This window comes from Kwoniella dejecticola, chromosome 3, assembly GCF_000512565.2.
Source record: "Kwoniella dejecticola CBS 10117 chromosome 3, complete sequence".
NCBI classification, from domain to species: Eukaryota; Fungi; Basidiomycota; class Tremellomycetes; order Tremellales; family Cryptococcaceae; genus Kwoniella; species Kwoniella dejecticola.
In genome coordinates, this window is record NC_089303.1 from 1,560,163 (window position 1) to 1,574,190 (window position 14,028).

General features: G+C 49.1%; 4 protein-coding genes across 4 annotated transcripts; 2 read left to right on the plus strand and 2 right to left on the minus strand.

Annotated features, from left to right (window-relative positions):
* Nucleotides 1-683: 683 nt before the first annotated feature.
* I303_102954 (uncharacterized protein) lies at nucleotides 684-2,982 on the plus strand (the record flags this gene model as incomplete). The annotated part of the gene is made up of 8 exons (XM_018406299.1): nucleotides 684-860; nucleotides 965-1,003; nucleotides 1,081-1,272; nucleotides 1,383-1,733; nucleotides 1,813-1,977; nucleotides 2,050-2,268; nucleotides 2,363-2,671; nucleotides 2,734-2,982. 8 exons carry the CDS (start codon nucleotides 684-686, stop codon nucleotides 2,980-2,982), a joined length of 1,701 nt encoding a protein of 566 aa, XP_018264793.1.
* A 632-nt stretch (nucleotides 2,983-3,614) lies between these two features.
* Nucleotides 3,615-7,078, plus strand: I303_102955 (uncharacterized protein; the record flags this gene model as incomplete). The annotated part of the gene is made up of 15 exons (XM_065968666.1): nucleotides 3,615-3,952; nucleotides 4,037-4,091; nucleotides 4,155-4,255; nucleotides 4,323-4,464; nucleotides 4,537-4,638; nucleotides 4,716-5,117; nucleotides 5,175-5,292; nucleotides 5,357-5,425; nucleotides 5,495-5,610; nucleotides 5,665-5,704; nucleotides 5,767-5,876; nucleotides 5,965-6,186; nucleotides 6,590-6,696; nucleotides 6,784-6,904; nucleotides 6,983-7,078. 15 exons carry the CDS (start codon nucleotides 3,615-3,617, stop codon nucleotides 7,076-7,078), a joined length of 2,139 nt encoding a protein of 712 aa, XP_065824738.1.
* Nucleotides 7,079-7,378: 300 nt separating this feature from the next.
* I303_102956 (uncharacterized protein) lies at nucleotides 7,379-10,276 on the minus strand (the record flags this gene model as incomplete). Its single annotated transcript, XM_018406301.1, has 11 exons — nucleotides 7,379-7,699; nucleotides 7,791-8,171; nucleotides 8,264-8,352; nucleotides 8,421-8,573; nucleotides 8,642-8,852; nucleotides 8,924-9,226; nucleotides 9,328-9,515; nucleotides 9,568-9,634; nucleotides 9,698-9,761; nucleotides 9,824-9,903; nucleotides 9,968-10,276. The coding sequence occupies 11 exons, from the start codon at nucleotides 10,274-10,276 to the stop codon at nucleotides 7,379-7,381; spliced, it is 2,166 nt and encodes a 721-aa protein (XP_018264795.1).
* A 398-nt stretch (nucleotides 10,277-10,674) lies between these two features.
* On the minus strand, nucleotides 10,675-13,352 carry I303_102957 (uncharacterized protein; the record flags this gene model as incomplete). Its single annotated transcript, XM_065968667.1, has 13 exons — nucleotides 10,675-10,743; nucleotides 10,821-10,854; nucleotides 10,924-10,970; nucleotides 11,047-11,255; nucleotides 11,343-11,443; nucleotides 11,521-11,579; nucleotides 11,693-11,700; nucleotides 11,794-12,004; nucleotides 12,088-12,173; nucleotides 12,275-12,514; nucleotides 12,731-12,809; nucleotides 12,900-12,966; nucleotides 13,030-13,352. The coding sequence occupies 13 exons, from the start codon at nucleotides 13,350-13,352 to the stop codon at nucleotides 10,675-10,677; spliced, it is 1,533 nt and encodes a 510-aa protein (XP_065824739.1).
* Nucleotides 13,353-14,028: the final 676 nt, after the last annotated feature.

A 14,028-nucleotide genomic window follows, 5' to 3' on the forward strand; every position in this document is an offset into this window, starting at 1 on the left:
CGCACTAACAGCTAACATGGGCTAATTCACCTTGACAACGGTACTACGGAATATCCCATTGCTTTGCAGCTGACTGTTCCCTGTCGACGCCGACTACTAGATGATGAGATACGAAGATCGAGATGCATGTGAATGTCACCCATCTCCAGTGACGACCGACCAGATCTCGCTGACATGGTAACGAAGACGCTAAGTCTTTGCTGATGTGTGAAAAGGATACCAGATGCATTGCCTCGCCCCGATCTCCTTGACAACAATTTCATTCCCTTACAACTCACCGCTACAACTTTCTCTTCGACGAAATCAGATTCAGATGAATACAATATATAAAGCTCCACGCCGTCCGACAATCTGACGTCTTTTCCCCTCAAGCAATTGACTTGCTTCATTTCTGCTCGGCCATTTCTTTCGCCTTTCTTGCCTCTTTTATCGCAAAATTACTTTCGAGGTTGATCCTCTTTATTCTGCAAATCTTCGTTTTCACCTGTCTTCGAATTACAAAACATCGGTTAACTCCTCAAAATCTCGGAGCAAGGTTGTCTTTCGATAAATCGTCGGAACAGGTCCAACAGGTTGGGCATCTTTCGTGCCCCTCGTCGTCTTATTCTCATTGTCGCCGGTTTATTCTCGTCGCCATTTGCGAAGGCACTCGATCTTAGTCATTTGTTCACCAGATATACACAATGACCAACATAACTCAGCTTTTCACCCTCCTTTTGATCTTACCTTTCCTTGCTCAAGGTCTGGTCTTGCCCCAAGCCAATAATGGCAACGATAACCTCAAAAGGGCTTTGCAGCGTGGTATCAAGCGACACCATGATCAAGGCTTGTTGATGAGCGATTTAGCTACCACTTTCTCGGTGAGTCATGGCTTTCTTCTTCGGCCCTGCCTCGTCCGCCCCTGCCTCCAGAACGCACTGATTTGCTGCTAATACTTCATATATGTCTTTGGACACCTGATCAGGGCACGACCGTCAAGCGAGACTCAAATAATCTTCGAATCGTGAGTCAAATAATTCTCCTTGCTTCGGCATTTTCCGATGAGGTGGATAGCCATCCTGACTACGAGCTCCGATTTAGGTTGAAAGACAACGAGGTGGCGGTGGAGGTGGTGGCAGAGGAGGCGGTCGAGGACGAACAACGAACAGAAATGGCAATGGGAGAGGAGGTAGGAACAGAGGTGGAAATGGAGGAGCAGTAGCTGGAGGAGCTGCTGCTGGGGTTGCTGGGGGTGCGGTAGCTGGAGGCGTAGCCGGAGGTGTAGCTGGCGATGTGAGCTATCATCTTTCCCCCCTGTCTGGATCTCTGCCACGCAGACCCATCCTTCTGCCGAGGCTGTCATGAACTGGCATTGAATGAGCTGACATCGGTGTGTTTAATAGGCTGGAGACGATGAGGCTGCTGCAGCCACTGCCACTGCGACTGCCACGGCTTCAGACACCGCTGCTGCCGCCGAAGCCACTGAAAGTGCTACTGCTACCGATGCCGCTGGAGCGGAAGCGGAAGCTACAGCCACCGACAGCGGCGCCGCGTCTGAAGCTACCGATGCTGGGGCTGAGGCTGAGGCGGGAAGTGGTACAGCCGAAGAAGGAGCCACAGCTACAGACACAGAGACTGCAGCGGAAGGTGAAGCTACAGCTACCGAGGCTGCTGGTGCAGAGGGCGAAGCTACAGCCACCGAAGCTGCTGACGCTGAAGCCACCGCTACTGAAGCTGCCAATGCGGAGGCTACTGTAAGTCTCGTATCGCTCCTTCTATGAGTGATATTCGGAACGAATAGAAGAGAGACTGACTATGATTGGCGTTATTCAGGCTGAGGCACACGCTACTGCTGCTGCTACTGCGACTGCCGAAGACGGAACAGCTTCCATCCAGACTGTCAGCGTCGAAGGAGATGGGGCAGTCGCTCCTGCCACTGTCACCGGAGCTGAGGCGGCGGCGACTGAGACAGCCGCTGCTGCTGCTGAAGGTGAAGCTGTAAGTCTCTGTCTTCACATCTAAGACTGGTCACACTCTCAGGCTCATGCTGATGAAGACTCTGTGAGTCAGGCCGAAGCTACGGTAACAGCCTCCGAGGAAGCTACCGCGACGGAGACAGCAGCTGTTGAAGGCGAAGGTTCAGCTACTGGGACAGCAGAATCGACAGCCACTGCTACCGAAGCTGGCTTAGGAGAAGCCGCAGCCACCGCTACTAGTGCTACCGATGTTGCTGCAGAAGCGAGCGCAGTGGAGACTGCTACTGGAAATGCTCATGAAGCTATGGCAGAAGTGAGCGGATTCCTCCCCCATCCATCTCACAATCACGAAGTGAATATACGCTGTGACATCACAAGGACAAGGCTGACTGAAATCGATGGCATAGGCTACTGCGACCGCTGCTGAGACGACCGCTGCTGCAAACGCCACCGAGACCGCTGCTGCTGAAGGTTCAGCTGCTACCAACGCCACTGAAATTGCGAGTGGAGAAACTGCTGGTGCGACCGAGACTGCTGGAGCTGCTGAAGAAGCTACCGCCCCTGCTACCGAAACTGCCGCCGTTGAAGGAGCCACAGCCAATGCTACCGAATTAGCTGCTGCTGAAGAATCTACCGCTACTGAGACTGCCGCGACCGAAGCTACCGAGACTGCCACTGCTACCGTGTCTGCCGCTGGAGAAGCAGAGACTGCTGGTGTGAGTATCTTTTTGCTAATGAAGATGAAGGACTACGTGTTGACTTGAAGTACTGCTCTTAGGCGCAATCGTCTGAAGGTGGAAACGCGGACAATGGCAGCGGCAATGGCAACGGAAATGGGAATGGCAATAAGGGTGGAAACAAGAACAACAAGAACAACAAGAATAACAAGGACGAGAACAACATGCTCCAGATCGTCCAAGTGAGATTGGACGCTTTGATGGCCAGCGGTGGTTCCGGTGATATCACTAAGGATCTCAAGGGCTTGTTGGAAGGTACAGGTCTGACCGATCTCCTCGGTGGACTCTAGGGCAACTTCGGCTGAGACATGGTGAGAACGAAAGAGAGAAGAAGTATATGGACCATGATATACGATGAGACATGCATCATGTTTACACTTCATGCACATTCAAGGGGTTCGAGGATGTGTGCCAGAGCAGAACATGAATCGAAATCAACCTTTTCTGACTGGCAGACAGACGCCCTTCGAATTAAGCTTAACTTTACCACAGCCTGTCATCGGGGAAGGCCGTTAGCGGATTTGGTGCGGATTACAGCCAGGGTGCAAATACGCGAGTTAGGCGATTACAGCATTACAGCATGCATCACAATTTACCAGTAAACATAAAACACGCTCAGACGGCAAACTTACTGAACCCAATCCTTGTTATCTGTTCCACTTATTCACACCAAGCACATATACTCTACCACCGATTCCATTCAGATGCTCATCATCGTCATACAGGATTGTTTGTAGCAGGATCGAGGCATATGCGACAGGACAAGAAACCATCGCTTTATCACCACTATCACTTTCACGTTTCAAGCTAGACAGTTTTGAATTGCATCACCGAATCGAACTCAAATAACGACCTGCAAGAACACACGTCCACAAGGCTGAAGCTTGAAGTATATTGGTGATACCTGGAAACGCTCGACGCCATGTCAGCGAATGATGAAAACCTCTCAACAGATTCCTCTATCCCGCGCAATCTCTCAGCAGTCTTATTCTCCAGAGTGAACGACGAAACCACTTCTTCGACAGCTGGATCATCGACAATGGGTATGGGTATGAACGAGAACACTCCGCTCTTAATCGAGCACGCCAAGGCACCTGCACGTAGCTGGAATCCAAGTGAAAATGGGTCAATCAAAGATAGTACTGGTACATCCCATAGACAACCTCAGAGGAAGACAAGTGCAACGCTGGCGAAGTTGAAGCAGAGATCAAAGTATTATGTGCCGATAACGGAGTGGTTACCGAATTATTCCTGGTCACTGTAAGTGCGATTCTCACCTCCGTTTGATTGTGTCCTTGCGTTCACCTTGAATAGGCCTTGAGGCTTATACCTATACTCATTCAGGTTCTCTGGCGATTTAGTAGCCGGTCTATCGGTGGCATGTCTACTTATCCCACAGGCGAGTCCCCTCTCTCGCAATCACACTCGGGAGCATGAGCTGACCAAACTTCGTCATACTCAGTCTATGTCGTACGCTAGTGGTCTGGCTAGACTGAGTCCCTTAGCAGGTCTGTGGTCAACGGCGGTCCCTGCATTAGCGTATGGAGCATTGGGGACATGTCGGTGAGTCGCAAGACAATCAACGCTCTCCGATAGATTCCGGTCTGAGTCTCCTCCGCCAATGTTTTAGTCAATTGTCTATCGGTCCGGAAGCCTCTCTGTCGCTGTTGATGGGTCAGATGATACAAGATGCGGTTTTTGGTGATCCGCATCATAAGCCTAAACACCCTGGACTGGACGCAGCCGCTTTGTCCGTCATAACCACTTTTCAAGTGAGTGATTTTACTCAGTCTCTCGATCGTCTCGCGGAGTCAAGCTGTTGCTGATACTACAATTCATGGTAGATTGGGCTGATTACCAGCATCCTCGGTCTTCTGCGTCTCGGCTTCTTAGATGTCGTTCTATCCAGAGCGCTGCTACACGGCTTCATCACTGCAGTCGGTATAGTGAGTTTATCGTTCCATTACCTAACGATCCGCCCCCTTACATTACTGAGACTTACATTACTGAGACTTCCACCTAGATCATCTTTATCGCGCAGATGGTCCCGATGCTAGGCATGGAGCATGTACTGGCACATCCGGAAACAGCAGAAGATCCACCCACTCTGCCATTACAAAAACTGATATATACGCTGAAACACCTCGACCACGTCAACAAGCCAACCATGATCCTCAGTTTCACCTCTTTGGCATTCCTGATTCTAGCTAGAGTGGTCAAACAACAGGCTGTCAAAAGGCCTGGGGGGACATGGGTGAGGTACATACCCGAAATCTTGGTACTATGCGTCACCTCAACGATACTTTCGGGAGTATTGGGATGGGATGCGAAAGGCATAGATATCCTAGGTCAAATCAAGGGAGAAGCTGCATTACCGTTTGGCTGGCCTATCAATAAGAGATCACTCAAATACTTCAACTATACCGTACGTCGTTTCTGATTGCCTGTAATGAGTGAAGAGGGAAGCTGACAGCTAAAATAGCTTCCTACCGCTTTCGTCTCCGCCGTTATCGGAGTGGTTGATTCCATCGTTGCTGCGAGGGAGAATGCTATGAAGTACGGATACGCTGTCAGTCCAAATAGGGAATTAGTAGCTCTGGGTGAGCTTGTCAGCTGTTCCTGTTCCTCCATCCAGGAGGTGTAGCTGACAAGGACACATTGTAGGTGCTACAAATCTCGCTTCCTCGTTCTTGACTGTCACGGGATGTATACCTATATTCGGATCTATCACTCGTAAGTTTAGAGTAAAGCACGATAGGTCTTCCACGTGTCCGTTCCGCTGATCATTCAATGTTGGCGTAGGATCTCGCTTGAACGGGCAGACCGGCGGGAGAACCCAAATGTCAAGCATGATATCCAGTGCCACTATGATTCTAGCGATCTATTTCTTACTGCCCTACTTATACTTTCTACCTAAAGTGAGCCTTGTGTCCCTTCTTTGCGAACAGCTTAGGCTGACGGACTTCCTCCAGGCTACATTGGCCGTCATCATTACGCTTGTCGTGTACAGCAGTAAGCTGAGATCTACCATCTTTCACTCGAAGCTCGTTGAATTGAAGTTGGCTTTCGAATAGTTCTCGCTGAAGCACCTCACGAAATCATGTATTTTTACAAGATGAAAGCTTGGACCGATTTCATGCAAATGACCGGAACGTTCATCCTAACTCTGTTCTTCTCCATGGAGGTGAGTGCACAATTCCGCACAGCTCAGATCCGCTTCTACCATCAGTGGATCGCTCACTTGCTGATATATGTCAACGTGTCGATCACAGATCGGTCTAGTAGCTTCAGTGGTGTTATCATTGATATTGGTAGTTCAGAAATCATCGCAACCGAGGATCCAAATCATAGGCAGATTACCGGATTCAGATCAATGGGCCCCTATTGACGAGGACGAGAATGCCCAAGAAGAAATACCGGGTGTACTCGTAGTCAGGATCAGGGAGAGTCTGAGCTTCGCTAATACTGGTCAATTGAAAGAGCGACTACGAAGGGTAAGTTTTCTGTCCCCCTTAATGACAATCCTGAAGCTCTTCCTTGCCTTTGCTTCTTGTTTTGCCTTGCCTCAAAGCACCACCCTACTTCTCCCTGCTCTCGTCTGCTTCGTCGTTCTCCTCCCGCGTCCCCTTTCCCGCTCGTCCCGCCTCGTCCCACCTCGTTCCGCCTCGTCCCGCCTCGTTCTATCTCCTCCCTCTCGTCCCCCTCTCGTCCCCCTCCTTCCCCCTCCTTCCCCCTCCTTCCCCCTCCTTCCCCCTCCTTCCCCCTCCTTCCCCCTCCTTCCCCTCGCCCGTCGATTTCCCTGATCAAACCGACTTTCCCCCTCTGTCCCCGGTCTTCTTGCATTACGATATGCACGCACACGATGGACCTCCAAGCTGACTCGTCTAAATTTTTCAGCTTGAATTGTATGGTCACGGCAAATCTCATCCGTCCGATGCGCCAAGACGAGAATCCGCCAAAGCCCTGATCATGCACATGGGTGAAGTCCAAGAGATTGACGCTTCGTGAGTAGAGTGTATAACGACACTGCATTGCACCATTGAAGCTATCGTGATGTTGACGAATAATCATATTTCGTATTTTTCCGTCAGGGCCATGCAAATCCTCTTCGACCTCAGCAAAGCTTACACCGAAAGGGGCGTCGGGGTCCATTTCGCATCTATTAAACCGGGTCAGATCGATAAATTCAGAATTGTAGGATTTACCGATCTTGTGAGTCGAAATCGTTCTTTCCTTGTTGCCCTTTCTTGCCTCAGTCTTCTCAGTGGCTGATGATGCCCATGATCACAGCTTGGCCCAACGCATTTCCATAACAACCTCCAAGAAGCTATGAGGGAGATAGAATCGTTAGGTTATGGGACCAGTATCTTCTCCAGATACTCGTGATCCCTCGCGAATGCACACACTCTGCATCTCGCATTACTCTGTCGACCTAAACATCACCATTTATAATCGGAATCGTGCTTGTGTATACTTTACGGAAAATGTGCTGACTTCAAGTAGCAGTGTCCACTGTATATAGATTATTTACAAGATATAACATAGATGCTGTCTAGATGTACCGTTTGCTCTGTCATTAGCTTAGAAACGATCAAGTGTATGATGCATGTATAGATACAGATTGTCGGTTATGAGATGCAGCGTGAACAGCAATGGGACGGGTCAAAGTACTGTACCCTACCCTACCTAACGTCCGGTCATACAAGTACAATAGCCTCTTTCTTCACTACCTTCAACCTGAACGACCAACTCGCTCAACCCTTTTATCCGTTTCTTCAACACCTTCTCTACCCTACTAACAACCTTTTCAGAATTCACATAGATAGTATTTCCATCGCCGTTGCCCATCTTGGATTTTGACGATAAGTACGGTGTGGAGAATTTGGAAGGGTCGAAGGATGAAGGCGATACAGAAAGTTGAATGTGTATCGAACCGATCAATTCTCCTTCGCATCGCGGCCAGAATCGAGGCGAAGCGTAATTTGCTACCCCGTCAACTGATGTCAACTGCTCGAGTTCAGGATCAAAGTCAACATCAGCTCGTGCTTCCTGACCAATGGGGAATAAGGGAACTCGACACGGTGCGACTGCGACTCACTTCAGATAAAGCGCTCCGAATCTCCTCCTCTTTCTCACTGCCCACATCGAGGCAAAGGACTTTCCCAGAATCAATGACCAAAGGTATCACACTGGCCATGATCAATACGGCTATGAAGAGACTCGCGATCGGATCAAAGACCGTCCATCCTGTGTATTTGATCAAGATTGTAGAGATGATGACACCGACACTGCCCAGGGTGTCAGCCATGACGTGAAGGAAGACTCCCCGCATGTTGTGACTGTGCGCATGGTCGTGGCTGTGGCCGTGATCGTCGTGGGAATGCGAATGCGAGTGATCGTGATCATTATGGTTGTGCGAGTGTGAGTGTGAAAGAGCATGAGAATGAGAATGGGAAGAGTGATCGTGGGAATGGTCATGCTGCTATCGAAGCTCAGTCAGCAAGCGTATAGCTGCGAGAATGATACAAGTGCTCACATGATGGTCATGATGCTCGTGATCATGGTGATCACCGTTACTATTGCTGTGGTCATGTTCTTGTTCATGATCGCGATGATGGTGATGATTTGCATGAGACCCATGGTCATGCGCGGCGGAAGCGCTGGAAGTTAGCGCCTCTTGTTGAGCGTGTGATCTCAGGAATCCCGACGATCTTCGCTTCGCGAGCACCCTTTGTGGTCGGGTGCTTGCCGTTCGCAAATCCACTCAAAGTCTCTACTCTAGCATATCCGAAAGTATATCTTCCATCCGGCTTCCATGTAGCCGCTACCGATGCCCATAAACCAACAGCCAAGCCTAAACAATCAAATGCCATATGTATGGCTGCGACACCATTCACTCATCAGCTGTTCTGTCGGAATGATAGACAAACAGGACGGGAAATGACTGACCATCTGATATCAGACCCAGCGAGTTCGTAGCGACGCCATACACCATCTGGACAAACATATATGCCAGATTAAGCAATAAGAAGTAGAATATCCTAGATGAGGTCGGGGTGTTGAGTACTGTCTGAAGATGAGGGCGCCATCTTGCGGGAACGAGAAACATAAACGACCATGACGATCTAGCTGTCGAGAGGGATTTGTTTGGGAAGTCCCACTGAGATGTAGCTAGATCAGCTTGCTTTTCGGGGAAGTGCATGAACATGTCCCAGATATCGAAGAGCTCACCAGCGATTTGTCCTTCCTTCCGACTTTTTTCCCGCTAACCATGCTCGTACTGATCAGAGCTAGTGGTAGAAGAACTAGCAGGTCTGTGAAGGTTGGCGTCGGACTAAGAGCGAAGAACTGAAGTACGGGAATGGTGCATAGGAATAGCGTCCTATCTCGAGTGGTCTTCAAGCGCAATACCGATCCAGGTGAGGGGGAAGTAGCGAATGGGAAAGGAATATATCTGACCAGCAAGCCAGTAACGAAAGAAGCGAATCTTTGTCCTGGAACATTGGATATCGGTAATGGTATCGAAATCACGCGCTATTTTTCGACATCCCAGGTTAGCCGTCGTTGGACCTCAGCCGACCGATAACAAACGTGCGTAAGATTGCCAGCGCCAAGAGAGATGAGGGGCAACGCACAATTTGGTATAAAGCCAATATTAGAACAGATGCTACTCCGCTCGATACTACGCAGTACCATAATCCTTTGTTTTTACTAGGTTTCTCTTTCTCGTCGGCATGAGGTCGGTCGGACATCAAGGTGGAAAGATGTTGGTCGGACAGAAAAGTGCTACCGGCAAATATGACAGCAGACGCGAAGCCGACGCCTTCGAGCAGAAATCAGCTGGATCCAAATTCACCAATGGTGCAAGGGCTCACCATTGTCAATCGCTGCTTGCCCTATGATGTAGACTGAAGCAGCTAGAATAGGGGCAAGTGGTGCTATCTATATCATGTGAAGCGATGTTCAGTCAGTCGCAATTCTGCAAGCGCGTGCAAGACCGCTTACTGTGTTGATATCTGAGAGACTGGCGCAGGTAGCTAGAGAGCTGGCGAAAGCTACGATACTTATCCTGAGATAGAGAACAGTCAGTATCGGGATCTGGCGTAGGAGATGGGGGAGGATACGACATACCTTAGTGGACCTATGTGTTGGAGTGCGAGGAAGAACGCTACAGATTGTAATGCCAATGCTATACTAAGTCGGATAGATCCCTGTCCCACACGGGTCAGATATTCCTCCGGGTATTGTTACAGCTGTGAAGAAGACTACACTTACAGAAGGGCGTCTACTGGCATCCTTCGCCTTTCGCCTGCCATCACTTGCAAATTCCTTTAGTTCACCTATAATCCGTCCTGCCCAAAGACCCAGAACAAGCCATCCTACCCCGCCCCCCAAATTCCGAGAATCGTCTAGCACCCAAGTCTTCGATGCAGCTACAGCTAAAGCCCCAACGAAAAGCCCGAGGTAAGAGTTTGGTCGACTGATTGAGCTCTGAGGAGGGGACGCAGCGGAGAAGAGTGAACGGCGCGAAGGGACTTTGTGGACTGTTCGATGAAGCGGAGTGGGTGTTGCGGGAGCTTGCATCGTTTCCGTCTATATTGCTCTCGCCCTGCCCGCTTCGTTCCTACCACCTCAGGTTGAGCGACAGATGCAGATTGAGCAAGAGAGGAAGGATAATAGTTTGAAGAACCAGCCAGTTGACATGGCATGGTGATCTGCGCTTGGACCGAAAAAAGGAGCCAAGCCAAATGCGGGGTAAATGAGTGCGACGCGTCAAAGCTCGAGTTAAAGTGATTTGGCGTTTCAGACAAGTGTGGCTAATCATCGACATGATCGGATATATGAAGCTGACCAGGACTACATCTCTCGTTGGAACAACACCTTGTACTGCGACAGTATCTGCTGCCTTTAGAAACGTCTGTTAGGTTTACATTTCACCTGACTATATTCCGCTCGATATCTCAGCGGTAGGGAATATCTCCTTAAGCCTTACTAGTACCTCTATCTCCCTCAGGTAGGATCTCAAAGTATCGCTCACTATCTCGCAATTGCTGACAAGTGCGTAATGCCACTGCCTCGTCAGTACAGGCAAGTTTCAACAGAATCCTATACTCTTTGAGGGACTCACTTCGTAGAATTCACGATTTCTCGTCTTCAGAGGGCTATCAGCGTCATACACCTCAGGGTCAGTACATTGGGATCTTCACTTCGTATCTGCGTATCAATCATACCTAGCATCTTTATCGAGACAGAGGACGATAGTCAACACCCCCGCATTCTGCATTTGAGAGTGCAGAACCATGATCAGCACCGAAAGTCAAGATGCTCAGGCTGGATCGGATGAGTGGACTTACAACAGCCGACGTCAATACCATCGAAGTATTTAGAGCCAGCAAAAATGAGTAAATGATGATCATCCAATCCCAGAAATTGTCAATTTTGGAGTCTCGTTCGACCACCATCAGCTGTATGTAAGTGAAGAGCGCACAGACAAGTGCACAGGCTGTGCAAGCAGAGTTGAGCGATAACCTGACTTGACTATCTTGGAAGAGCATGTTCACGCCTGCAGCACATCATTAGCCAATGCATGTCAGCCTCGACATCGTCCCTTCTGAGTTGAGACGATTTGCAGGATGGACGAGGGACTTACCTGAGGGTGAATGATCTTCTCGCTTCTTCTTGATGATATGGATGATTTCCTTAGCCGATTGGAAATAAGGCATCTCAAAACCTTCAACTCCGATTTTGACGCTTCATTTTGGATTGGCCCGAATAAGCAGAACGTCGCGTATTTGGCACGAAATTATCGCGATTACTAGATGACTTACAAGACGCATCGATTAAATTTCTCCACGAGCGAGTCGAGCATCTGAACAACACATAGGCACTGTGGCAGAGAATACGATTGTCACCTCGTCAGCTGAATTTGGAGATACCAAGAACCGATCTCGTCCGGAAATTGGAAGATGCAGAAACGGCACCAACGCAATTCGTACAAACATTAGACCCTACATCAAGTCAGCACAAACATCAGCGCCCTCCGCAGCAACGCCGCAGGGTCAATCAGAATCAGGGGTAGGGTATGCTGAGGTATGACTCACCGAGCCATTCGAGAGAGAGGATCCAGCAAGAAGCCACGAGCGCTTCCACGAACGCTACTACCAAACTTCCCAGCGCAATAGACCCGAGGGAGGTACCGAGAGATTTCTTCAATGCGAACCACGATTCGCTCTTCTCCCTTGTATCGGTCCCGAACCACCAGGTGGTGTATGGGCCTCCGGCCATGGTGGTCAGGGTGATATTTCCAATTACCTGTAACATCCCCCCATATCAGCACGGACAACACATGGAAGGTATAACAGTAGGACAGTTTGTTGAATGTTGATTGAGCTCACTGAGTTGATCCACAGGTAAGACAAGACGACGTAGATCAGAAGTAGGGTGAGGTTGCCTACAGAGCACGATCCACTCGCCTCACAAGCTATGTCCAATACGGGAAAACAAAAGCAATCTCGTCAGATTCATACGAGTATGACTTCGTGGCCGGGAGCTCATCATATGAGTAAGGAATGCAGTACTCACCGGAATGACCAGGGGCAAATGTCAGAAACACAGCGACGAAAGTGACGAGACTCCACAAAGCCATCAAAGCAGCTACGATCAGTCCGATGATAGCTGTCCAGAATACCGACCAGTGTTCATGCGCAGCTTGGTTGGCGGTGACCAACAATCCGCGGGTGATGACGAAGTGCCGTTTCAAATTCCACAGCAGAACAAGAATGACTAGTCCTGCGACGCCCAAACATGCTGCCTGAGCGTAAGCTGTAGAAGGTGACAAAGTGCAAAGCACATAGCGTAGTAAGCAGGCAAGTCCACCTCGATGGAAATACCACCTTTGGCATCATGAAGAGATCCAATGAGGATGAGATTGAAACGTGCTTACCCTTGATGTATAACGAGGCTTTCATATCGTGACCGGACCAGAGATCAGCCATAATGCAAGTAGTTGATTTTTGAGCGAACGAGCACTGCACTCACCACCTGCCATTCCGAAAGAGAGAAGACACGCCAAACATGGACCAAACCACAGCGTGAAACCTGGAAACTTCCGAATGAACTGCGGCAAAGTTAGGATCAGCGCACAAGTTGGCAGTCTAATACGCCAGAGGAATGTGTTTTGTTTTGAGACAAAAATCAGCAGACTCACGATGAGCAAGCAGAAGCTCAAGGCTAATGCAATCCCAGTAGCCCCGAGGAAGGTGTACAGAGTGTTCCTGCGCACCAGATTAACCTCACTCGTCTGATGCGCTATGACCCCGTATGGAAGAAGTTCTTACCCATCAAGCTTGAAGGTATCCTGCGATTCCGGATCATCGACCGCGACGGCCTCCGAGATCTGATTTCCGAGCTGATCGATCTTATCTTCGATCTTTCCGGAAGTGTTCTCGTAATTCTGACTATACTCGAAGATAGCGTAGGCGCTGAGCGATGTGTAAGCTAGGAAGTTGAGCCAGAATGCGAAAAAGAAAAACTTGTTGTTCAGGCTCGACCACCATGATTTGGACGATGGGGAATTCGAAGCGGCTTTGTCGGTCTTGAGAGTCTCAGCGGAAGCACCGGTTGGACGACTCTGACGTTGTTGTTCTTCTTCTGAGCTCATTATTGACTGACGTATTTATCGACAGCTATCTAATTATCGACGACCGCGTCTCCAACAATTGTATCGCAGTATTTGCGTCTTAGTTGATTCAGCTGACTTGCGAATTTGTCAATGCTGTTTGTCGTTGTACTATGTTAACAATGTAGTCAGGATTGCGGTTGAGGTGTCTGTTCTCTTAGGTGTCTCACTTTTTCTCCTCAGTGAACTTGCTGTATCGATTGGTTATACAGATCACCTTGGACCGCCTTTTTGATGATGATACGAATGAACGGTCTGGGAGTCTTCCTGAACAGTGCAGCCTATGTAATCCTACGTTTCAATACAGACCTGTCCCAGCATCTCCGACCTCATAATGCTAATGTTAACTTCCTTTTATCGAGACATCCGCCACGAACAGACGACGCGTTTCATTTCATCAATCAGGTTTCTGCTTTATATACATCTCTTACAGTTATCGAGATGAAGGGAAGCTCCAAGCTTGCGTGTTTGACATTGAAGCAATGAACCAGGGAGCATGCTATCAGAGATTCCGCTGACAATTATGCACAGTATGTAGTCAAGTCTTGTCATCCTGGGGCAAAGCAGCGACAGCTAATTGCTCAGAAGGAAAGCTATGCGCGAGACAATGAGTTATCTTTCCGACGGAAAAGCCCGAATATTTTGTAAGGATTTCCGC